Source organism: Rhincodon typus, chromosome 22 (assembly GCF_021869965.1).
Source record: "Rhincodon typus isolate 14 chromosome 22, sRhiTyp1.1, whole genome shotgun sequence".
In the NCBI taxonomy this organism is placed as follows: domain Eukaryota; kingdom Metazoa; phylum Chordata; class Chondrichthyes; order Orectolobiformes; family Rhincodontidae; genus Rhincodon; species Rhincodon typus.
In genome coordinates, this window is record NC_063353.1 from 49,627,346 (window position 1) to 49,652,470 (window position 25,125).

General features: G+C 39.7%; 1 protein-coding gene across 1 annotated transcript in view; it reads left to right on the plus strand.

Annotated features, from left to right (window-relative positions):
• The window catches only part of sema3ab (sema domain, immunoglobulin domain (Ig), short basic domain, secreted, (semaphorin) 3Ab), a 151,504-nt gene that overhangs the window by 101,254 nt on the left and 25,125 nt on the right, over window positions 1–25,125 (plus strand). Inside the window, exons 7-13 of the mRNA XM_048610187.1 lie at window positions 1,465–1,579; window positions 1,672–1,741; window positions 3,220–3,364; window positions 6,270–6,489; window positions 9,232–9,323; window positions 11,207–11,248; window positions 18,339–18,496. Coding sequence (XP_048466144.1) covers window positions 1,465–1,579; window positions 1,672–1,741; window positions 3,220–3,364; window positions 6,270–6,489; window positions 9,232–9,323; window positions 11,207–11,248; window positions 18,339–18,496 — 842 coding nt within the window. The remainder of the gene's footprint in view (window positions 1–1,464; window positions 1,580–1,671; window positions 1,742–3,219; window positions 3,365–6,269; window positions 6,490–9,231; window positions 9,324–11,206; window positions 11,249–18,338; window positions 18,497–25,125) is intronic.

Below are 25,125 nucleotides of genomic sequence, written 5' to 3' on the forward strand. Positions count from 1 at the left end.
CCAGCTCTACACCTTGTTATCTCAGATTCTCCAGCATCGGCAGTTCCTACTATCTCTGTAGAAAAGAAGTGGTTGTTTTAGACTGCGTACTAATTACCAAAGTGATCTAAATTTCATAAGCATCAATGAATAATTATAAAACATTATTGCTGACCTTATGGAAACACTACTTATGCAATGGAGCATCTATTTTTGGGAGTGTCTGGTCCGTGATGTTACCAGCATTTGATATGAATGGTGATGATATCAGGAATGAGAGACTGGACATCTTGTTCTCCTTATGTCAGGAAAGATGCAGGAGATATTTAACACCGATGTCAAACATTGAGAGGTTTTGATAGCAAACAGAGAGAAACTCTTTCTGGTGCCAGTTGGGTTGCTCGGCAGAGAACACTGATTTAAGATAATTATCAAAAGAACCAGAGGGGGAGGTGAGGTGATTTTTTTTTAAATGACTCTCAAAGAGAAATTAGATTAACACTTAAAAATGCAATATCAACAGGCTATGGGAAAAGTGAGATGTTAATTTATCAAGGCAATGAAAACTTGATCCACAATTTGAAAGGCATGCTAATGGCCTGCTTACAACGCAGGATCAATAGGCAGTTCTTGCAGAACTATACATCAGTCTTCAGCCGGTCAAAAGCTCAGATTTGATTGAGACCTTTGGTCTACATTAGGATAAACTTCACACGCTCATCACTGAAATGCCTCCAAATAAAAGCGAAATTCCAAAGTAGTCAAATGTGATTTCCTCTCCTATCAGAGGATATGTCACCAATTGAAACTGTGGCACTCATTGCTGCAGAGGGCTGTGGAGGTCAAGTCATTGAGTGTACTTAAGACAGAGATATATAGGTTCTTGATTAATAAGGAGATCAAAGGTTACAGGGAGAAGGCTGGAGAATGGGGTTGAGAAACATGTCAGCCATGATTGAATGGTGGAGCAGACTCGATGGGCCCAATGGTCTAATTCTGCTCCTGTAGCTTATGATCCTATAGTATTATGAACTTAATGTATGACAGAGTAGAAACTCTATTGCTTCACGTGGAAATGAAACCAACAATGAGCTAAAATTATCATGAGAGACCAAAATTTGGAAATGTCTGGATGTGCAATTGCCCACGAATTTTTGTTGGAATTCGTTAACGTCAGGGTTGTGATGAAAAAGGGCAGCAGCAGAAACTTCATTCCATTCTAAAGGGAATCACAGAGGCTTCCAGCCCCCAGTGACAGCTGTGTGCAATGATGGAGTTAGCACAGTGTGAGATCACATTAGCAGACCCTGTTAAATCTCACTCACACCAGTAGAGCTGGGTCCCATGCATTTCCAGCTTTACTGATAAACAGAGACGATGTTTCATCACAAATACTTGCATTAAACTTTCTTCCTCTATTAACAAAATACACTCTCATCATTGTGGTTGTTGTATTTAATTACCTGGTCTTCACTCTATCATCAGAATGACTTTGGTGGCCATCGAAGCCTTGTCAATAAGTGGGTGACTTTTCTTAAAGCCCGTCTAATCTGTGCAGTACCGGGACCAAATGGCATCGATACCCATTTTGATGAACTACGTAAGTAGGAAAACAGATACCATGACAAATCATCATTCACTTTCTTTCAAAACATTCTCCATGTCTCTAAATGACAAGCTATTCTTTTTCAGAGGATATTTACATCATGAAATCTAAAGATCCCAAGAATCCTTTCATCTATGGCATTTTTACAACTTCCAGGTAAGGAAGACAGTGCTTTGGGTGTGAAAAATCTAAAGAGAAGAAAGACCTCTATTTATCTCAGTTCAATAGTGTTAAAGTACACAAACTCATTGTCTCTGTAACCAGGGTTAACTTCTGATGAAGTTCTGATGCTACAGCAGCAGAAACACCAAAGAAATTCAAAATAGGAGCTGAAGTTTATTCAAAAAGTGGCATTAAGTTATTCTTCACCAACAAGTAGTCTGCAACACAACCAGCCAAATCTTCTTCCTTTTTTCCTTCATGTAGTTATAACATTCCTCTGAGTTTGCAGGTACCCATGGCCCATGTTTCCAGTATAATGAAGAAGCTCTCTGTGGCTGGGGGTGGAGTCTATTTGGGTCATGTCCATGTGTTTTATTGAGGCAGCTGGCCATTTAAATCATCAGTCGCCTCCTCTGAAGTGGGATTTTTGGCTCCTCATAATATGGAACCTAAAGGGAACACGTTAGATGTGATGAGGAGTTCTGATTTTACAAGTATACTTAGATAGTCAGGATACCCCTTTGGAGATGTAAGGCTGTCCTATGGATATGGGACTAGGATGTCTTTGGGGTGGAGAGTGGACCTCGTTGTTGCATGGGGATAAATATCCTAATGGGTGGAGGCTCGTGTAGCCTTGGCAGGTGAAGGAAGTATCCTTTGGGAGTGTTAACAGTGAAACCATTGTGTTAAAGGTGCATAAAACCCTTGGAACTGTAAAGCATTCCAAGAAACATCAAACAAGTTAAGAACTGTAAAAAAGTGCCAAACTAGTGCAAATAGTGAATACAGTCAGGGATTTTTCCAAATTGGGTTTGCAGAGCCAGGAATTCTTCCAGCTCTGGGCACTTCACCCAAGAACAAAGTTCAGGACCAATCAGTATGTTGCTGTTAGATGGTACTGCCCATCTATTACTCATTTCTCCCAACATTTCAGAAGTGACAGCATTTCAAGGATGGAAACATGTTGCGAAATTATCATATAGATGCCGATAGTCTTATTGCTGTTACTCCTTTTTGACATTGGTGGTGAACTCATCATTAGTTTGGGAGGTTTTCTCTTGATGAGGTACTGGCAGGAAGAGTGTGAACAGCTCAGTTGTTTATTACAGACCAATTCTACAAAACTCAAAGGCCCAAAATCTTTCATTTGCAGTTTCATCAACAAATCAGCATTTTTAAAAATGGTTGGTGGACGCCATGATCAGAGCTGTGACCAAGGGGTCAATAGAAGATCCATGGTTATCTCACATTCAATCAGGCAACTGTTAATCTCAGTTTTAAAGTAAGTTTCTGGTCCTTTGGTCAAAGCAACCTTTGATATATGTGTCTTTCCCTCTTAAGATCATGGCCAGGGCGTTCTGAAAGGAAATGAGCATTCTCTGAGTGTTAGTATATTTTCAATGATATGAATCTCATTGTATTTTCTCATAATTGGGTGATTTACTAATTACTTCCACTTTTTTTCTATATAGCAACATCTTTAAGGGGTCAGCTGTGTGCATGTACAGTATGTCTGATGTGAGGAGAGTCTTCTTGGGCCCATATGCCCACAGAGAAGGCCCGAGTTATCAGTGGGTGCCATTCCAAGGAAGGGTTCCATATCCTCGCCCAGGAACAGTAAGTGTTTATCAAATTGGTGCAAAACTGAACCTGTATCTGAATAGACCTTTTAAGAAGGAGCAGCATGAATTATTCTGCAGCAAAGCCATTGTATAATATTCAATCTCATGAAGATGTGTTAAATCTTAAACATCACAATTGAAGGGGATTTAAAGATGTTTATTTTTCAAACATATATTAAGGCCCAACATTTAGTTTACATTTTTTAAAATTCCCTACTCCCTCCACTTTTGCATTTTTATTTTATCCCTCTTCACTTCTGTTCCTTGCTTCTATTGTTTCTCCCCTTTTACTCCCCTACAGACAGCACAGTGGCTCAGTGCTTAGCACTGCTGCCTCACACCAGATTTGACCCCAGCCTTGTGAGACTGTCTGTGTGGAGTTTACATATTCCGCCCGTGTCTGCGTGGGTTTCCTCTGGGTATCCACTTTCTTCCCAGTCCAAAGATGTGCAGGTTAGATGGATTGGCCATGTTAAATTGTCTATAGTGTCTAGAGATGTGCAGGCTAGGTGGTTTAGCCGTGGGAAATGCAGGAGTATGGGGAGAGTGGGTCTGTGTGGGATGTTCTTCAAAGGATCTGTGTGGATTCGATGGGCTGAACGGCCTGCTTCCAGACTGTAGGGATTCTACTTTTTTTTTATGTTCTGTTAATATCATCTATACAGTTTGATGTTACTTTGCTTCTTATCTAGATCTGTTCGACTGTAAGGTTCCCTCAGGCCTCTTTTATCCATGTCTACAGTTAACTTGACCTCTCTCTTAATCAATATTTTTCTTCTGCTTGTCATTCCCAATCTCACATCTTCTCAGAGATCTACTGAAATTTAAGTCACTTCAATGGAAAATTAGTAGTTCTTTGGAGTGAGACAGATCCTATTACATAGCAATTGAGAAAGTGACCACAGTGAGCAATATCTCACTATAAGCAACTGCAAAACAATGGTTTCAATCTTTAAGAAACTGGCTACTTTAATGTAATCTGTCACACAAAGTTATGCATAAATGCCCAGATTGTTCTTTTCTGAGAATCAGATGGTAATATCTGAAGAAACATCAATGTGATGACTGTCCTGCTCTGCCTTCACTCCCTCCTTCTGCTGCTCCTTTTCCTTTTGTTTGGCACTCTTCTTGTGTGATCACTTTGGGAGGGAACATGAGAAGTCAATTAACTCTCTTTCTCCTCACCTGTTTCTATCTATTACTACAAGTGCTGAAAATTCCCTCACCATGTCAGTGCTATTTTATATCCGTCTGTCTTCCTCACTTATTGATCACTTCAAGGTGTTCATTGCTTTCAAATGCTTTCCCCAGGCCTTGACTGACAATAGAAAGTATTAATCAAACTGCAGCTTGTAAAGTCTATTTTGGAACATGTGGTTAGTTGATGCAAAAGTCTTGCTTGTCATTGTGAAACATGAATGATTGACATATAGGAATTCCTTGTGATGTTATTGTGTAGTTACTGTGTAGTGAGATTGAAATAAGGAAATAGATTTCCCTAATTGTCGCTTGAGAATGTGATACCCATGGTGTTGTTAGGAAGAAAGCTCCATGACATTTATCCAGTGACAGTGAAGGAATGGCACAGACAGATACAGAAATCCCAAGAGTTAAATCAACATTGCTCCCAAATTCACCAAATTCCCAATGGTGATTGGTATAAAATATTCCCTAATCTGTTTCTGAATTTGTGCAACGTTCTTGAAACTGTTGTTTTGATAAACATTTATTCAAAATAAGTGGGTTGCCACTATTTTTAAAACAGTGAGGAATGAATCTCAGAAAGACGTGCTAGCATGCTCCTTATTAATTTTCCATGGTGTGATTTTAATCTATAATTGTTAGTAAAATGTGTTATCATTCCAGCCTACTGTAAAGGTTACTGATCTGTAAGACAGGTTTATTGTTCAATCAGGTGATTTTAAATGTTCAGCAATTGCATGCGAGCACAAGAGAATTAAACATATCAGTGCTGGAAACAGTGTCTGAAAACTTTGGGAAGTGTTGTCGAGAATATTAAATATTTTCAGCCTCATGAAGTGCAAGGTGCCAAGGTTACTTTAGAAACAAGTAATTCATTTTCATCTGACTTTTTACAATCCTGCCCAGTGTCTGCCATGAAGAGTTCTTGCAAAGCAATCAATAAATAGCATTCCAAGGACTATGGTTCATGGTGCTCCTTGATAATTACGACCAAATGCTATAGCAGCTTCAGAACAATGTACAGAAAGACACATTAATCCACTCTTCCACCATTAGCTCCACCTCAAGTTATGGCTCCTGCAACAGTAAAAAAATGGTCAGCCTTGTGTGGTTTTAAAAAGTTATGAATTATTGTCCTAATTCTCTTCGTTCTGCGTCATGTGCCCTTACAGACCTCTGTCCTACACTGAAATATTGACAATTTAAATCCAAATACCCTATTTGGGATAAATGTTAATCATTAGCTAGTCAGCCTCTCCAGCACTGAAAAGTCCCTATTATTAATTATAGTAACTATTTTACTACTAACTGATAACTATTGAAATTAATTTGGCTGGCATCTCATAACTTAGGTCTTAATAATTGCTGGAATTTTAATTTTTTTCTTTACTTTTCTATCTCTCTTCCTCTCTCTTAATCAGATCTTTCTTTCCCTGTCTTTAAATGTTTTTATGCAGAGATAGATTCTCCATTACCAAGGGAATGAAAGATTATTGGGGATATGCAGGAATGTAAAGTTGAGGTTAAAATCAGATCAGGCATAATCTTATTGAATGGAAGAGTGGGCTTGAAGGGCCGAATGGCTTACTGTTGTTCCTTGCTTGTATGTTTGTGTTTGTGAACAAACATTTGATACTTTTGACGGCATCAATTTTAGCTTTACATTATTTTCCCCCAACTGATGTGTTCTTTTAAAGTGTCCTAGCAAAACATTTGGAGGACTTGAATCAACAAAGGACTTTCCTGATGATGTAATTACATTTGCTAGAAGTCACCCAGCCATGTACAATCCAGTGTTGCCTATCAATAATCGTCCAATTGTCATCAAGACGGATGTAGATTATCAATTCACACAGATAGCTGTTGATCGAGTGGAAGCTGAAGATGGCCAGTATGATGTCATGTTCATTGGAACAGGTAACAAAATTGAACATATTTCACTTAGCTGTTTGGAAAAGTACACTTACATTTCCTATTTCAGCTTTTACCCATAAGACATGTTTAGATTTTGAAGCTTCACTGCAACATGAATTTGTAACAGATAAATTTTATTTCATTATGAAAATGTTAAACATCATTTGATCAAATACTCCCTATTGAGCACTTATCCCCTGCACAGCCTGGATAGAAAGTTGTGCAATTGTCTTGTAATTTGCAGGATATCCACAGTAAGCAATATGAGCTACCTAGTGGAGTGCCCTGTACATGCCAGTGCTGCCAGACCAGACTTTGGGCATAAAATGTCATTAAAAGTACATGGAGCTCACTGGTTGGTAGATCCAGCCCCTCAAAACAGAATCAAACTCCCACTGATTTCACAAGAGATGCATTACAACATAAAGCATTCAAGTGTAACTTGAAACAGATATTAATGTTCAGGTATTGTTAGAATTTCTTTTAAAATTAACCTTTTTGGCAGTTTGCATGGCACATTGAACCTAGATCTTCTCGTGTGGAGGCAGGGACAGTACTATTGTACCACAAACTGCTCAGCTTGCTGTGATAAACTGCTCAAACTGCATTCTGAGAGTTTATGATCTGTCTGAATTGATTAGTTGGTCTTAACTTGATTATTTAATAAAAGCTTGATTATATAATTCTACATATCATACAAAGTGATGCAACACCAAAATTCCAGCTCAGTTTGCATGTACAAAGCCATTAAATAGTAAATTCCATCAAAACCATCTGCACAACTGTGATACAATGAACAGGGACAATTCAGTGAGCTTAGTGTTGAAGGTGAAGTCACTGCATTTAAAAATAATCAAGAATGCAATCTTACAGCCAACCTAGAGGTGAGATCAGAGCAAAAATGACCTTAGGCATTGTGTTCGAAAATGTGTGCAGTGCTAAAGAGAACTTGTCAATGTAAAATCTTTAACATATGCAGCTTTGGTATCAGGAGATGGCTGTCTGCCAACAGTTTAAATAGTTCTTCTGAACTTGACTTGAGGCTCGACACTCTTTCCCTGATCTCACACTATTGAAAAATCTTAATGATGAATCAAATTGAACAATTATTCCTGAAGATTAAAGGAAGGACCAGACTTTCAGTTAAAAGTACACAATACATTTGTACTTTTCTTAATTTGAATAACGCTGTCCAGATGATTTTTTAACACAGGGGAGGTACAATATTTCTGGTGTCAAACTCTTAACTAGAAATAATGTTTCTTTGAGGTAAAATAATTCATTTCATAAAAATAAACGTGAGATTATCCAAAAGAATTAATCTGAAAAGACTCATCTTTTCACTTTGGGCAGGTTGAAATACCTTCAAAGAAAACTTGCGTTAATTAACACATCAATTATACTTTAAAGATTCATTCCTTTCTTTTTAAACTCATTTTCTACTTTTAGTTTAGAAAATGCAAATAACAATCTATTCCCTTCAGACCATATCCTCATTAAACTGTTTTATAAAATGGCTATTATATGAAACAAGCTTATAAACAGAGACCCATAAATGTGCAGGGATGGACTTGGGTCAGCTCTTAGAAGCCTTTTGAGATGCAAATAATTTCAGTCCTCAATATCTTTTTTGGACAAGGGCTGGGCAGTGTGAAGGTGTACAAACAAACTGGTATGATTCTCACTCAGAGTGGAAGTCGAGAGTTTTATGGTTGGGCTAGCCTGGTAAGTGCAGAGGAAGGTTAACTGGATTTCAGTGCTCTTGGTCATTTACCATTCAATCCTGCTGTGGCACATACACAAATGAATGTGAGGTCAGACTTAACTGGGATTTTCCTACAACAACATTGTCTGCTGACTTTCATTCTGGGTTCAAGTGTAGGTAATGCCTACATTGAATAATGCTGGTGGAATTAAATGCTATCTTCATGGGAAGGAAGGAAGAAAGATTAAAAAAATCTCTTGGATCACTGGACTATAAAATTCAATTTGATAAGTGTTAAGTTTCTCAATGCTGCGTGTGCTGTTTTGGTGTGGTACCTACATTGGAAAGAACAGCACAAATTAATCACACATTGCATCCTCCTCAGCAGCGGGGTGTTAAACAAGGCTGATCGTGACTCATCTAATATTTTGATTTTCCCTCTTCCACCCCCTAGTTGTTTCAGTTCATTCCATTCTTACCAAAGTAGAAGATTGAGTGTTCAACCCTCACTGCAAACATGACTTTGAATTGATAGTAAACTTCAGCACGAGAATTCATTTCTGGCATTTATTGTCACACTCCTTCTATACTTCCATCAGTGACATGACATAAGGAACTTATTAGAATGATTGAATGGATGGAGGATTGGAGAATTGGAGTCAATATTGAACTCATTCTCCAGCCTGCAGTGAATTGAGCCTAACCTCATCGGAAGCCTTGGAACAATGATAAATCACCCTACCACAGAGGAAAAGGAGAATTATCCATTTATGTTGCTGCATTATTTTTAAGTTAAAGAGAATGTGCAACAGTTTGATTCTCACAGTGACTAGCAGAATGTTGAGAAAAGCATTTCTGGAAATAAAACAACGATGTACATATTTGAGGGAAATTGCTATGGATTTTAAGTGTAACAAACGCATTTGGTATATCGTAATGAACCTCCTTCATCAATCTCTGTCAGACGTTAAGATAATGTCTAATATAAAATGCAGACAGAATAATAAATTAATCTGTGTTTTCTACATCATTCCTTTAAGATGTGGGGACAGTTCTGAAGGTGGTCTCTATTCCCCGGGAGACTTGGCACGACCTTGAGGAGGTTTTACTTGAGGAATTGGCAGTGTTGAGGGTGAGAGTTCTTATTTTTCTAATCAACCAAAAGCTTTCTCTTGCAAAAAATGCTAGCAATCCACCTATCATCACAGCTCTGCCATTTACAGTATTCCTCAAGGAGGCCACACAAACCATGACAGAATGACTGGCATTCGTTACAATCGCGGTAGCTGGTAATATCTGATTCTTATTCACAACTTGACTTTTCTGATCTCCAGCTGATTTCTGATTATCTGATGCATGCTTAAGATTTAATGAGTCTCATTGTCATCAACAGATGTGAGTGATTCAATGAAAACTGTAGTTATCCCTGGATCCACAAATGCTTATACAATCTGACATTCATGGAGAAAAACATTACAATCACTTTCTGTGATAAGGCAAATTAATTTTAGATAAATAGATTATTTACAGATTTCTGTTTTATAGAAAGGAATTGGAAAAATGCAGGCAATATAGTTAGACTTAAAAAGTCTTTTGTTTAAATATACAGAAGTGAGGAAGGTTACTTGTATAAAGGATCAATAGGAAATTACAGTACATTCCTTAGCTTCACATGTACCGCTCATGAGGATTTGTGCTGTGTTTGAATTTTGGCTTAAGTTTAATGACCAAGTCCTCACATTGACAAAAACATTTGTGACTGGGAACTGAAGAAATTGGATGAATGCCTGGTGTTTAAACCAGATTTGATTTTTCACCAATTAGGGATAAAACTGCACTTGACAGGCACGAGCCTCCTGTTAAAACTCTACAACACAGAATGGTGTGGAAGGAGAAATTGTTTCAAAGTACTGCATGAGGGGAGCTTTCTGTTCACTGCTGATAGTTTTATGCTGAGGTTCCACTGAAATCTGGCAGAAGATGCCAAGGCAGCACGCAAATTCAAGGAATGTAATACATTGGTGAGGAAAACCCATGACTTCTCACAATCACGTTTTCTGTGATCTGTTTTGCTGGTTCATGATTCAATTTGCCTAAAATAGGCCACACGTGGATGAGTGGCTATATCCTGAGATCAATATCACTGCATTCTGTCAATCACACTGGAGAAACGTCAAATTGAGTTTATTTTTCTCAATAGAGAAGTATTGATTGGAAAACTTTTTGAAAAGATTTTTCATGTCATCAAATATTTAATTGACAGAGCACACCAATGAAACTATTAAATGGTTCTGTATGATTTTTTGAAAAGCGGTTTTCTGTGACTTTTTAACTTTGAATGGGCAGAGGATTACACTCATTAAAAATGCTTATTTTCATTGTAAAAGTCTAATTTTTAGCTCTATTAGTAAAGCTTTAGGTTACCACTTTTAAATACAAAGTGTACTCTTTTAATGGAAAGAAAGAAATAGCTATAAGCTTTTACAGCATGGAAAGAGGCTCTTCAGCCCATCATTGTGCTACATTTGCTAATTCCATGAGTGTGTATTATTACCTTTGTGAAAATGCAAGATTACTTTTGTAGGAACTTGAGGTGCAGCTTGAACCAAGCAATATCCCAATTAGACCCAAAACAGAAATTCAGCGAAAAATGTTCAATGGGTAACTGCATCGTTAAACTTCCAGAAATGAATTTGAAGGAACAGCAACCTTTCTGTTGCTGAAATGAGCATTATGCTATTAAACTATAAATAACTGGGAATCTTTAAGCATCTGAAGATTGAATTTCCAATGTTATTAATCTAAATGTCAACAAAATGTCAGCAACAAAATGTTACTTGCATGATTGGACAAACATTTAACTGATGGACATTTTGCTTTTCTTTCTTAGATCTGAACTATTAAATTGTCCCCGTGAGGTCAATAGATATTACAATATGCAATGACTGTGATATTTCAAATTTTTATAATGAGCTAAAAGCACAAACCAGTGGTGTTTTCATTTTTATCTTACAGGAGCCAACACCTATCACAACACTAAAAATTTCTACAAAACAGGTGAGATTTAGTTTGATATTGTACAGTAAACAGGTGGAATGCTCCAAAAGCTAGCTGGCAGTACTTCTGATTCTGAGGCAGGAATCTACCTCACCTTCACTCGGCTGTTAACGGGCCGTTCAATGAACGGAGGTAGATAAACCTGGCAGAAAATGTAACATCCTCTCCACTTGGAAGGAAGAGGTTAATGGATACTCAGGTACAGCGCAGCTCAGATTACAGACAATATTACACAGCCCACAGCCCTGGCATATGCAACAACAACCTGCATTTATATATTTAGAGGTAGTAAGAACTGCTGATACTGGAGTCAGAGATAACACAGTATGGAACTGGAGGAACACAGCAGGCCAGGCAGCATCAGAGGAGCAGGAAAGTTGCCGTTTTGGGTCAGGGGGCCTGCTGTGTTCCTCTAGCTCCACACTGTTATATCTGCATTTATATATTGCCTTAATAAGTAAAATACTGAAGTCGTTAATCAAGTTCTCAGTAATGGCAGATTTTCTGAAATATGTTCACATTTTTTCTTAGGTTTCCATGTTTCAGATAATTTAGGCACTTTATTATCAATGCATTAGGGTTCACTATTGAAAATCTCTTCAAACAGTCATGTGCGCTGGCTTGGCCTCAGACTGCAAGTTTAGAGGAATTCAGGCTTTGCTATATGATCTACAGGATTGACATGAAGAACATGTTAGAGTATTTTGAGAAAGAAGTAAACAACATGGAGAAAGATGATCTCGTGGATATGATGGGCTTAGATATTCAAAAGACTTTTGGTAAGATACGACATCAAAGGTCAAAACATAAAATAGGATCTTATGGTAGGCAGTTACATATTCACCTGAGCAGAGGATTGTTTAATTAACTGGAAGCAGAGGGTTAGGATACACCGTCTGAATCTTACATTTATTTGCTGAAGTGTCAGTTTTGTCAAGTTTCATGGATGGTATCTCTCTGCAATGCCCCATGAGATCGCTCACTATATCTTAGCAAACTCATGTTATTAACTACCTACCCTGACCTGATGGCTGTCCTCCTGTGAGATTCCACCACTCTCCGTTCTTAGAACAACTGGCCACTGCTGGAAAGTCCCAGAATGGACCAGCATCCCCTCTGTCTGCACTACATTAAAATTCTAGTGTGCACCCGGACAAGCACTGTAATTCCAGATCTTCCCGGGATAGTTCCCTGTAGGATGTAGGTTAATGACCTTCTCCACTCAACCAGCCTAAGTGCCACCATTTTCTCTCTGATACTTCACACTCACTCTCTCTCTCTGCTACTGCATCCACCTCCCACCAAGGCTCATGCTCTACCATTTTCACATCCACTGTACAATCCTCCCTCCCTCCCAGGTTAGGTGGGTTAGCCATGGGAAAACTGTAATGGATCTGAGATGTATCATGGTGGTTCTTCGAGGCTGGCACATGTCAGATGCCACTGTCCAGAGAAATTGGGTGCCTATGGCTAGTGCCAATGGAAAGTGCCCTGAGACATTGGTACCCAGTGTCCAACTTGGAGGCTCCTCACAGCCAGCAGTGAGCTGAAGTTGCCAGGGAGCCACTTTGATTGCCATGTTGGGAATTCTTAATGTGTAGTTTACCCACAACCAGTTGTAAGATGGGAAGATGCGTATTAATGAGGTGAGATGTGCAGTTAATAAGGTAATTAATAAACAATAATCCTCCTTAATAGGCAAGAATATCATTTAGTTAAAAGACGCAGCGAGTTGCTCCCAACAATAAGTAAAGCCTTTGACAAGTTATCTCATGGCGGACTGGTACAAAAGGTGGAGTCACATGGTATCAGGGGTGAGCTGGTGAGGTGGATACAAAACTGGTTTAGTCATAGGACACCAAGGGTAGCGGTGGAAGGATGCTTTTTAGAATGGAGGGTTGTGACTAGTGGTGTTCCACAGGGATCAGTGCTGGAATCTCTGCTGTGTGTGATCTATATAAATGATTTGGAGGAAATGTAGCTGGTCTAATTAGTAAGTTTGTGGATGACACAAAGATTGGTGGAGTTGCAGATAATGAGGAGGATTATCAGAGGATACAGCAGGATATAGATCAGTTGGAGGCATGGGCAGAAAAATGGCAGATGGATTTTGATCTGGACAAATATGAGATGATGCATTTTGGAAGGTCAAGTACTGGTTGAAATTATACAGCGAATGGCAGAACCCTTAGGAGTATTGATATGCAGAGGGATCTGGGTGTGCAGGCCCACAGATCACTGAAGGTGGCAGCACAGGTAGATAAGGTAGTTAAAAAAGGCCTATGGCATACATGCCTTCATTGAAAGGGGCATTGAGTTTAAGAATAGTCTCGTTATGCTGTAGCTTTATAGTACTTTGGTTAGACCACACTTGGAATATTGCATACTGTTCTGGTCACCACACTACCAGAAGGATATGGATGCTTTGGAGAGGGTACAGAGAACGTTTACCAGGATGTTGCCTGAAATGGGAGATTTTAGCTATGAAGAAAGGTTGGATAGACTAGGAACAAAACCAAAGTTGCTGGAAAAGCTCAGCAGGTCTGGCAGCGTTTGTGAAGGAATAAACAGAGTTAACGTTTCGGGTCCGCTGACCCTTCCTCAGAACTGATGAGTTCTGAGGAAGGGTCACCAGACCCGAAACTTTAACTCTGTTTATTCCTTCACAAATGCTGCCAGACCTGCTGAGCTTTACCAGCAACTTTGGTTTTGTTCCTGATTTACGGCATCCGCAGTTCTTTCGGTTTTTATTTGGATAGACTAGGTTTGTTTTCACTGCAACGCAGGAGGTTGAGGAGCTACCTAATAGAAGTTTATAAGACTGTGAATGGCATGGATAGAGTGGAAAGTATGGGGCTTTTTCCCAGGCTGGAGGGGTCAATTACTAGGAGACACAGGTTCAAGGTGCGGGCGGAGTGGGGGGAGGGGTTTAAAAGAGATGTGCGAGGCACGTTTTTCACACAAAGGGTGGTGAGTGCATGGAACACGCTGCCAGAGGAGGTGGTGGAAGCAGGCACAGTAGCAGCATTCAAGAAACACCTGGATGAATACATGAATAGGAAAGGAATAGAGGGATACAGATCCTGTAAGTAAAGACAGTTTAGCATGGAAGGGCAAAATGTGCCAGCGCAGGCTTGGAGGGCTGAAGGGCCTGTTCCTGTGCTGCACTGTTCTTTGTTCATCTCTGTCCTTTGCTCAATGAGAGAAACCCTCACCGGACCTCTCACGTGATCCAGCCACATTTCTCTCTCAAGCCCAGAGGCTCATGCCCCAATACAGATTCTATCCAATTGGTTTATTCTGGTATTGCAAGCTATGACATGTGGAGAGTATCGGATTGTTAACTACTTATTAATGATATTAATCTATGGATGAAAGGGCCAAATGTATTGGAGCTAAATTCACTGATAACTCAAAGTAATCTGTCAATTGTATAAAGAGTCAACAAAGGGATATAGTTAGGTTAAGTGAGTGAGTAAAAATTTGTCAGTTGGATTATCATGTGCAAAATATAGCAGAAAGAGTAGGAAAGATATACAATATTTAAATATAGAGAGATTGCAGATCTCCACCAGTCAGAGGACTCTGGGTTTCTGAACACAAGAAGGGTCAGTATACAGGTACAGCAAGTAATTGCGAAGGAAAGGTAATGTTTACTGCAAGAAGAATGGAACATAAAAGAAATTATTACAATTGTACAGATTCTTAGTCAGATGGCATCTGAATACTGTGTACAGTTTTGGTCTCCATATTGATTCACTCAACTGATCCCTGGTACGAAGAAGGTTGAGTCCATATCCAATTAAGTTCAGAAGAATGTATGGTGAGCTTATTGAAACATATAAGATCCTTTGATAGGGCGGTTACTGAGACGATGCTCACCGCCTCACCACCACCCCCAAACAATCGGGATAGACGTGAACAAGGAGACTGGTTAAAAATCAACCAGATTTGTTCAGAGGATCATCAGTCTGTGGATTTCTCTTCACAGGATTTCTCCAATACAGAATGAGGACATTTGGCTCATTGTATCTCCAATGTTCCCACTGGCTATCTGAGCTTTTTGACTGATTGTCAGTCTCCTGCCTTTTCCGCATAATGCTGCATATTGTTTCTATTTGCCACATTTCCATGCAGTACATTCCAGACCCTAACTCCTCACTTTGTGAGAAAGCTTCATCCCACCTCCCATTTGCTTGTTTTGCCCAACTCTTTAAAACTGTGTCACCTGGTCCTCAATCCTTTCACAAGCAGCAACAGCCTCTCCCTATCTACTCTGCCCCAACCTCTCAGGATACTGAAAACTTCTATCAATCCCCTGCTAACCACCTCCCCTCCTCTTTATGAAGAGCAGCACAGACTGCTGTAGTCGCAGCTCAGACAGATTTGTGCACAACATGGGAATTGAGTGCTTTGGGAGATGGACTGGAAAGTAGAAATGGGACAATAATGAGACCAGTCCTGGTTTTAAATAGCAGAGGAGTGATGGATAAATGGCCTTCTGCTACAAATTCTAATGCTTTTCTGTTGGCGTGTGACATGATTTTTTAGAAGTACCTGCAGGATGATTATATGGAAATGGGTTTGAAATTCAGAATCATACTTGGAGTCTCCTTGAACAGCACTAAAGGTCAAGAAAGCAGAAAATCTCACAATTGGGAATGTGTTAGGGGTTTGACAATAGCAAAAGGTCGTCTGATGGATGTTTTATGAGAGTTAATGCTGTTGAGGAGTATTGAATAATCCTGAGGAATTTTGAATGATCTTTACCTTGCCAGGAGCACACAGCGGGGACTGCCTGTCCATTGAAATTGTTTTCATGAGGCACTCATTTTGAGAGCAAAACATTAAGGAGCTCACAAGGGGCAATGTATATAAAGGATTTATTTCGAATTAATGAGGACTGAATGACTGATAAAGTAGAACAAAGAGGACAATTGAGGTCAGGCGACCATTGTCTTCTGTCATTCAGGCTAGAAAACAAAAAGAAAGCAATTTGAAAAACATCATTTTCGATCAGCTGTGTTTAGGAATTTTGAAAATGTGTGGAAATGGGAAGAGATACAAAAAGCAAAAGATTGTAAGGAATGTGCAGCAGTTTCAAAGGGATAATATTTAAAGATGGAAAAAGTATTATCACTGAAATTCATCAGGGATAGAATACAAAAAGATCAGTTAGGGTCATGACAAAGCTGTGATATTGGAGATAATGAGCAGCATGTAAAATATTTTAATAATTAGGAAAAGAACAGGGTAGAGGTATAGAGAATCAAGTTGAGCGATCAGTTACAGTTACAACACTGGTATCTACCCGACAATGTGGAAAATTGCCCAAGTATGTCCTATACACAAAAATCAGGACAAATCCAACTCGGCCAATTACCGCCCCATCAGTCTCCTCTCGATCATCAGTAAAGTGATGGATGGTGTCATCAACAGCGCTATCAAGCAGCACCTGCTCAGCAATAACCTGCTCAGTGACGCCCAGTTTGGGTTCTGCCAGGGCCACTCAGCTCCTGACCTCATTACAGCCTTGGTTCAAACACGGACAAAACAGCTGAAATCCAGAGGTGATAGCCCCTGACATCAAGGCTGCATTTGACCGAGTGTGGCATCAAGGAGCCCTAGCAAAACTGGAATCAATTGATATCAGGGGGCAAACTTTCCCCTGGTTGAATTCATATGTGGCCAAAAGGAAGATGGTTGTGTTTGTTGGAGGTCAGTCATCACTGCTCCAGGACATCTCTGCAGGAGTTCCTCAGAGTAGTGTCTTCAGCTCTTTCATCAATGACCTTCCCTCCATCATTAGGTGTGAAGTAGAGATGTTTGCTGATGATTTGTATAATTTTTAGCACCATTCATGACTCCTCAGATCCTGAAGCAGTTCATTTCCAAATTCAACAAGATCTGGACAATATCCAGGCTTTGGCTGACAAATGACAAGTAATATTCACACAAATGCCATGCAATGATAATCTCCAACAAGACAGAATCTAACCATCACCCCTTGACAACCAAATGGCATTACCATTATTGAATTCCCCCATTGCCAACATCCTTGGTGCCACCATTAACCAGAAACTAAACTGGACTAGGCATATAAATACAGGGGCTACAACAGCAGGCGAGAAGCTAGGATTTCTGCAGTGAGTAGCTTATCTCCTGATTCCCCAGAAACTGTTGACCATTTACCAGGCACAAGTCGGGAGTGTGATGGACTCCCCATTTGCCTGGATGGGTGCAGTTGTAACATCAAGAAGCCTGACACCATCCAGAATAAAGCAGCCCATTTGATTGGCACCACATTCACAAGAATCCATTCCCTCCATCACTGACGCTCAGTAGCAGCAGTGTGTACCAGCTGTGCATTGCAGAAATTCACCTTAACTCCTTCAAGCAGCACCTTCTAAATCCAAGATCTCTTCCATTTAGATGCACTAAAGCAGCAAATATATGGAAACCTTTCCACTTGCAAATCCTCTTCAAAATATTCACCATCCTGACTCAGGATGTATTGCTATACCTTCAGTGTCACTGGGTCAAAATCTTGGAATTCCCTCCATCAGGGCATTGTGGGTCTACGCCCAGCACATGGGCTGCAGTGGTTCAAGAAGGCAGCTCACCACCACCTTCTCAAGGCGACTGGGGACAGTCAGTAAATGCTGGACCCAGACAGTGATGCCTTCATTCCCTGAATCTGAATGAAAGATGATTCATGGAACATGGCCCTAGGCTGATTTTTTGAAATTAATCCAGTTCCTTCAAGTTTTATTCCTCATGTTCTTATCACGGCTGACTGATTAAAGGGAACTATGGTGACATAAGCAAATAAGGAAGGTAACAGAATGGTCATGTTGAACATAAAGTTAATAACTGATTTTTGTAACTTTATTCTCTGTGTCAGTGTAAATTGATTTGAAACTCTCGTGGCAGTGATGACTGACAGGGTCATCTTGGCTTTTGATTTTCTTGTTGCTAATCCAAAAGCAAGCAGAGATGAGATGTTAATATTTCCTGCTCAGCTCTCATTCTCTTTCCACTGTACCCCTGCAATTATCTCTCACGCCAATATTACTTCTTTTGTTTTCAGCAACAACTGTATGTTGGCTCGGCGTTTGGAGTCTCACAGCTCCCCTTACATCGATGTGATGTTTATGGAAAGGCATGTGCAGAGTGTTGCCTTGCCAGGGACCCCTACTGTGCCTGGGACGGATTCTCATGTTCCAGATATTTCCCCACTGCCAAAAGGTAGGAATAATTTTGATTGCTTTGGTATTTGCTCCTGTCCTAGTTGAGAAAGTGTTGCTCACAAGATGTTGTGTAGCACAAACCCTCAGTTGGAAACCTTCATAGCAATGGTAAATATTTATATGAGCAGCAAGTGAGGAAATACCAGGCAGATGGGCACTGCTGACAGCAGAAGTACAGCACCAGGGTGTCAACATAATTACATTTGGCAATATGTCACAATCCTACTCTTGGTCCCTTTGTGACAGCTATAATTCAGTAAATCAATTGTTCTCTTTACATGTTAAAAGAACTTTATGCAGGCTGCAGTATTTTTGTTTTATGTTCCAGTATTTTGGTTGCTCATTGTCATAGCATTGAAGACAGATTCCCACTCAGCGACCACAAGAAAATCTGGTATTCTCAAATGTTTTCCATATACTCTGTACAGATTAAGGTTTATGTTTTTGAAAATTTATGGGGCTGTTTTATGACTGAATGTTTCCTATTGGACCTTCTTGTTACATAGTCACAAAGCCCCTAGTTTCAAATAATAAATTCAGAGACTTGATCTGTGCATCTCCATCCAGGCTTGAGTCACAAATTCTCTAAAAGCACTGACCATGAACATAGATCTGATCAATCAGAACTCATAACTTTGTTTAGGAACCCAAACTAAATAATTCATTAACAGGAAAATGCCTGTATTTAGAAATATCCTACGTTTTAAAATGTTGGGCAAATGGAAATTACTGGAATAACAGCTCACTATTTAAAATTCCATTTTGAGGGAACCCAACTCTTAAAACCTCTTTCAGATAATATCACTGACATCAAGGACCTACAGGTGCTTGTGAAAGATTTTATTTCCGTCAGAGTAGAGAAAATAACCCCAAAACAGTCATAAAATGTTTTATATGTACTGCAAGTAGTTGAGATGTTTGGTAATGTACCTCAGGGTCACTGTGATCTCCTGAGACTCTTTCACATTCAACTTCAGGGACAGAGAGGAATTTCTTAGAACTCTGTTTGTGGTCTAGCAAGTGATATCTGCCCTCGCACCCACTGCTACACCTTTAACACAACTCAATATTGTGTGTGGTTCAGAAGATGACCAAATGAGCAACATCAATTTTCCATGTGTCTGTGACTGAGTTGCAAGAATATTGTACTCCACGGAGCTCATTGCCTAATTAACTCATTTTTACTATTATAAAAGTGAAACACAACAGATGTTGGAGATCCGAAATAAAAACTGAAATTGCTGGAGAACCTCACCAGATTTTGCAGCATCTGTGGACAGAGAAGCAGAGTTAACATTTTGAGTCTGATATGACTCTTCTTCAGAACTCTGAATAGCCGTCATATCAGAAGCAAAATGTTAACTTGGTTTCTCTTGCCACATAGTCTGCCAGATTTGAGGGTTTTCTCCAGCACTTTTTGTCTTAATTCATTTTTATTATGACTTTCATTAGTATTCACTGATACAATTTTCACAAGTCTCGTACCCTTTGTGCAAAAAAAATCCTCTCAGTGTTAATTTGTAACTGATACGTCATCATCTTTTCATTCTTTGATAGAATGAACAATTTGCCCATGCCACTTATGTCAATTTCCTTCAGTATTGTGAAAATTGTGACCATGAATTATTTGAATCAACAAAGATGGCTTTGTTAGAGAATCGGGTTGTACCCAGAAGAGATTTCATGACTCAGCTGGTTCAGTTTCCTCAGCAGGTTTATGATATTTGGACCATTCAAACACAACAGCCTGTTGGGTGCTGTTATTTCATGTGGGTTTGTTGAGTTCTGTGTCCATAGCTGTTTTGTGTGATAGAGGACCTTGATACTTATTAATGGACTGACATTGAGAGGTTCCGAATGGGATGCAATTGTCAATTTAGACTAACTTTCATGTTAACAATATCATAAAAGGCACTGAATTTTGAAGTCTTGTGAAACCTTGTGTAACTCCTGATTAATTAGTACAGTGTCATAATGGTCACTGGTGACATATCTTTAAACAGAGATATTGGGAAAAAAAGCAGAAACAGTGATTTCCCTGAAATGCCATATACTTGACTGAGTCTGATTTTTCAATACACTGGGGAGAATAACTTGTCAGGATTTGAGTTTTGGGTGGCACCTTAATGTTGGGATCAAATGAAGTCAAAACTCTGCACTGTGCATGTTTATTAAATATGAAACTTGGATTTAAATGCATTTAAAACACAGTGAAGCTATGTCCAGAGAATATTCTGTTCACCAATCTGGATTCAACATGAATCTATTACAAGTCTTGCAGGATTGGGGGTGAAAGGAATTATTTTAATATCGGGATCCCAATCCGTATTGTCACTTCACAAAGTTAGAGTCTGTGGTAGAGTGTTGCTCTTCCCCATTTGAATAGGGATCGAGAAGAAATCATGCGGTTTTGGGGAAGTGTGGGTGTTCAGGCATAGACCAAAAATCTGTTCATTCAATATCTTCATTCGAATCTTTAGGCTCTATATAGGATTTGAAATAATGTTTTCTATGGCACTGAAAACAAATGCATTGACAGGTTCATCTGAATTCCTTCCTATCTCAACAACAGCATTAATGATATGGATTTACAACTCTGTTCTCTCTGATTCAGGGAATTCAGCATGGGGAGTTCCACACTGACCCGGTCTGAGCTAAATAAAAACCCAAAGAACTGTGGATGCTGTAAATCAGGAACAAAAACAGAAGTTGCTGGAAAAGCTCAGCACATCTGGCAGCATCTGTGAAGAAAATCGGAGTTAACGCTTCGAGTCTGTGACCCTTCCTCAGAAGTTCTGCCAGACCTTCTGAGTTTTTCCAGCAACTTCTGTTTTTTGTTCAGTCTGAGCTAAAACCTGCATCGAAAGAACTACTGCACAGTTACAACAGCTCAGCAAAGCCAACATGTGTCTGTTCTGAACGCCTTTCCATTTTATTTCTTGAGTTGGATTCCAAAGTACCAGAAAAAACTTACTTTGACGGGCTGTTTATTCAAATAATAGCCAGCTTTCTCTGTGTCAGTTGCTACTTAAAAAGGAATCTTGTGTGTCCAATTCAGCTCTGTACAATCTGCTTCCTGTGGGTGTGTGTAATGCTGTCTGTGTGGAAGATGAATTTTGCGACGACTGTGGGATCTCAGTAGAAACAATCTGAGAATGTACTATTGCCAAGTTTACAATGACACAAAAGTAGATGGGAAGGTGAGTAGCGAGAATGACACAGTCTGCAGAGGGATACAGATAGATTAAGCAAGTGGGCAAAAACTAAGTAGATGGAACATAATGCTAGGTAATGTGAGGTTATGCACTTTAACAGGAAGAACAGAGAAGCTGAATCATATTTAAATGAAGAAAGACTGCAGAAAGCTAAAACGGAGGGATTTGGGAGTCCTCATACATGAATCGCAAAAAGCTAGCGTTCAAATTGGGGCAGCACGGTGGCTCAGTGGTTAGCACTGCTGCCTCACAGCACCAGGGACCTGGGTTTGACTCCACCCTCGGGCGACTATATGTGTGGAGTTTGCACATTCTCCCCGTGTCTGCGTGGGTTTCCTTCGGGTGCTCTGGTTTCCTCCCACAGTCCAAAGATGTGCAGGCTAGGTGGATTGGCCATGCTAAATTGCCTGTAGTGTTCAGGGATGCCTAGATTAGGGCAATGGTTCTGGGTGAGATGCTCTGAGGGTTGGTGTGAACTTGTTGGGCCAAAGAGCCTGTTTCCACACTGTAGGGATTCTGTGATTCTGTGATTCTGTGAACTTCAGTTGGTAATAGCAAAGGAAAATGGAATGTTGGCCTTTATTTCAATGGGAATGGAGTATAAAAGTAAAGGAGAGTTTGCTGAAACTATACAAGGCACTTGTCAGACCGCAGTTGGAATACTGTGCGCAGTTTTGGACCCCTTATCCAAGGAACGATATTCTCACATTGGATGCAGTCCAGAGAAGGTTCACTTGGCTGATCCCAGGTATGGGTGGACTGTCTTATGAGGAAGGGTTAAGTAGGTTGGGCCTGGACTCACTGGAGTTTAGAAGAATGAGAGTCGACTTTATTGAAATGTACAACATCCTTGGAGGACTGGACAGGGTGGGTGTGGAGAGGTTGTTTCCCATTGTGGGGGAGTTGAGGACCAGACCACGTCATTTCATAACAAAGGGTCATCCATTTGAGACCGAGATGAGGAGGGATTTCTTCTCTGAGGGTAGTGAATCTGTGGAGTTCTTTACTGTGTAGGGCTGTCGAGGTTGGGTCATTAAGCATACTCAGGGCTAAGATAGATTTTTAATCAATAAGACAATCAAGAGGTTCTGGGGAGAAGGCTGGAAAGTGGGTTTGAGGATTATTAGATCAACCATGATCTCATTGAATGGCAAAGCAGAGCTAATGTGCTAAATGGCCTGCAGCTATGTTATTGTGGAGTGGCAAAGCAGAAAAAGCATGTGCTTTTTGTCAGAAAATCTTGTGTGATCTCAGAATTAGGTGTACTTTAGAGGATGTTCTGCCACCTACTAACTCTCAAAGCTTCAAACTGACAATAAACTTACAATCAATACAGGTGCCTTGGGAATGGGGTAGATAGAGTGAGAAAATTGATTGGATCTTGCTGGATATCCTCTTCCTGCCATCTTCCCCCATCCCCTCCATCCCACCAAGTCTAGATATTGAAACATTCTCTACATCAAGTAGCTGGGAACTTAAGGAGATTTTTTTTTTAAAAAACTTCCAAACAAAGAAAGTCTTCAGGATCCATTGTTGAATCATATAGGGATTGAAATAATGTTTTTATGGAGCTGAAAACAAATGCATTGACAGGTTCATCTGAATTCCTTCCTATCTCAACAAAACGCGTTAACCCTGCAGGTTTATAACTCCATTCTCTCTGAGTCAAGGAATTCAGCATGGGGAGTTCCACACTGACCCGGTCTGAGCTAAACCTACATCAAAGCACATACTGCACAAGTGACAACAGCTCAGCAAAGCCAACATGTGTCTGTTCTCAACGCCTTTCCATTTTATTTCTTCAGTTGGATTCCAAAGTACCAGAAATTAATCAAGAGCTTGAATCTCAGGAATATACATAACTCAGTATAAGCCGTGATCTGAATAGATGCTGAGCTAACATCAAACACTGTTTATTGAGTAGGAAGGTGGAGCCCCAGAAACTTAGAATCACAGAATTGTTAAAATGCAGAAATATGCCAAATGGTCTATCATACCTGTACTGGCTCTTCAAAGAAGCATCAATAAACTATTGTCTAAATTATGGACAATTGAATCCATATTGTGCAAGCTGCATCCATTCTTGTGATTGAAGAAGAGTGATCTTTATGTGTCAAGTATATGATTTTGAATAAAAACTATAGAATAAGATTTTGTATTCAGCACTTTACCACATAACAAAGATCAAAAGTCAAACACACCTGTCACCTAAAAAATGTGTCTATAGCAGCATGGCTACCAGGATCCCAGTCTTAAATACAGCTGCAAAGTTTCATCTTCCAGATGTGTTAACACTACCCAATCACGGTGATTATGAAATTCTCTCCTCCTGACAATGGATGTTTTTAACGGGGATTATAGAAATTCTTACTTTTATGTTTTGTGTGCTTTAAAAATAGCAAGATCAAAGTTCAGGAAGCTAAGGCTCATTTATTAGCCCAGCCTAAACTCTGTTTGTAGCCCAGCTATAAATCTGCATGGCTTGGGATGTTATTTATGGTGAATTGAAATAAAATGGCCATGCAAACTGTAATGTGAATCATTTTGGGCTGTGGTTCTTAATACAGCTTCCCTCCTGGAGAAACAATTTCACAATACGGTGAAGGTAGTGTTTGTATTGCTGTGATGGATCCTTGAGAATAAATATCTATGGAGTTATAAACCTGCAGGGTTAACGCTCTTATTGAGATAGGAAGGAATTCAGACGAACCTGTCAATGCATTTGTTTTCAGCTCCATAAAAACATTATTTCAAACCCCATATGATTCAACAATGGATAATCACAGAAGGTAGGTCTGCAGGTACAAATCACAGAAGGTAGGTCTGCAGGTACAACAATTAGGAAGGCAAATGGAATTTTGTCCTTCATTGCTAAAGGGATTGAAATTTAAAGCAGAGAGGTTATGTTGCAGCTGTACAAGGTGCTGGTGAGGCCACACCTGGAGTACTGTGTGCAGTTTTGGTCTCCTCACTTGAGAAAGGATGTATTGGCACTGGAGGGGGTGCAAAGGATGTTCACTAGGTTGATTCCGGAGTTGAGGGTGTTGGCTTATGAAGGGAGACTGAGTAGATTGGGATTATATTCATTGGCATTCAGAAGATTGAGGGGGGATCTTATAGAAACATATAAAATTATGAAGGGAATAGATAAGATAGAAGTAGAGAGGATGTTTCCACTGGCAGGTGAAGCTAGGACAAGAGGGCATAGCCTCAAGATTAGAGGGAGCAGATTTAGGACTGAATTGAGAAGGAATTTCTTCACCCAGAGAGTTGTTAATCTATGGAATTCCTTGCCCAGTGAAGTAGTTGATGCTACTTCAGTAAACGTTTTTAAAAAAAAGGTAAATTTTTTTTGAACAGTAAAGGAATTAAGGGATACGGTGAGAACGCGGGTAAGTGGATCTGAGTCCAC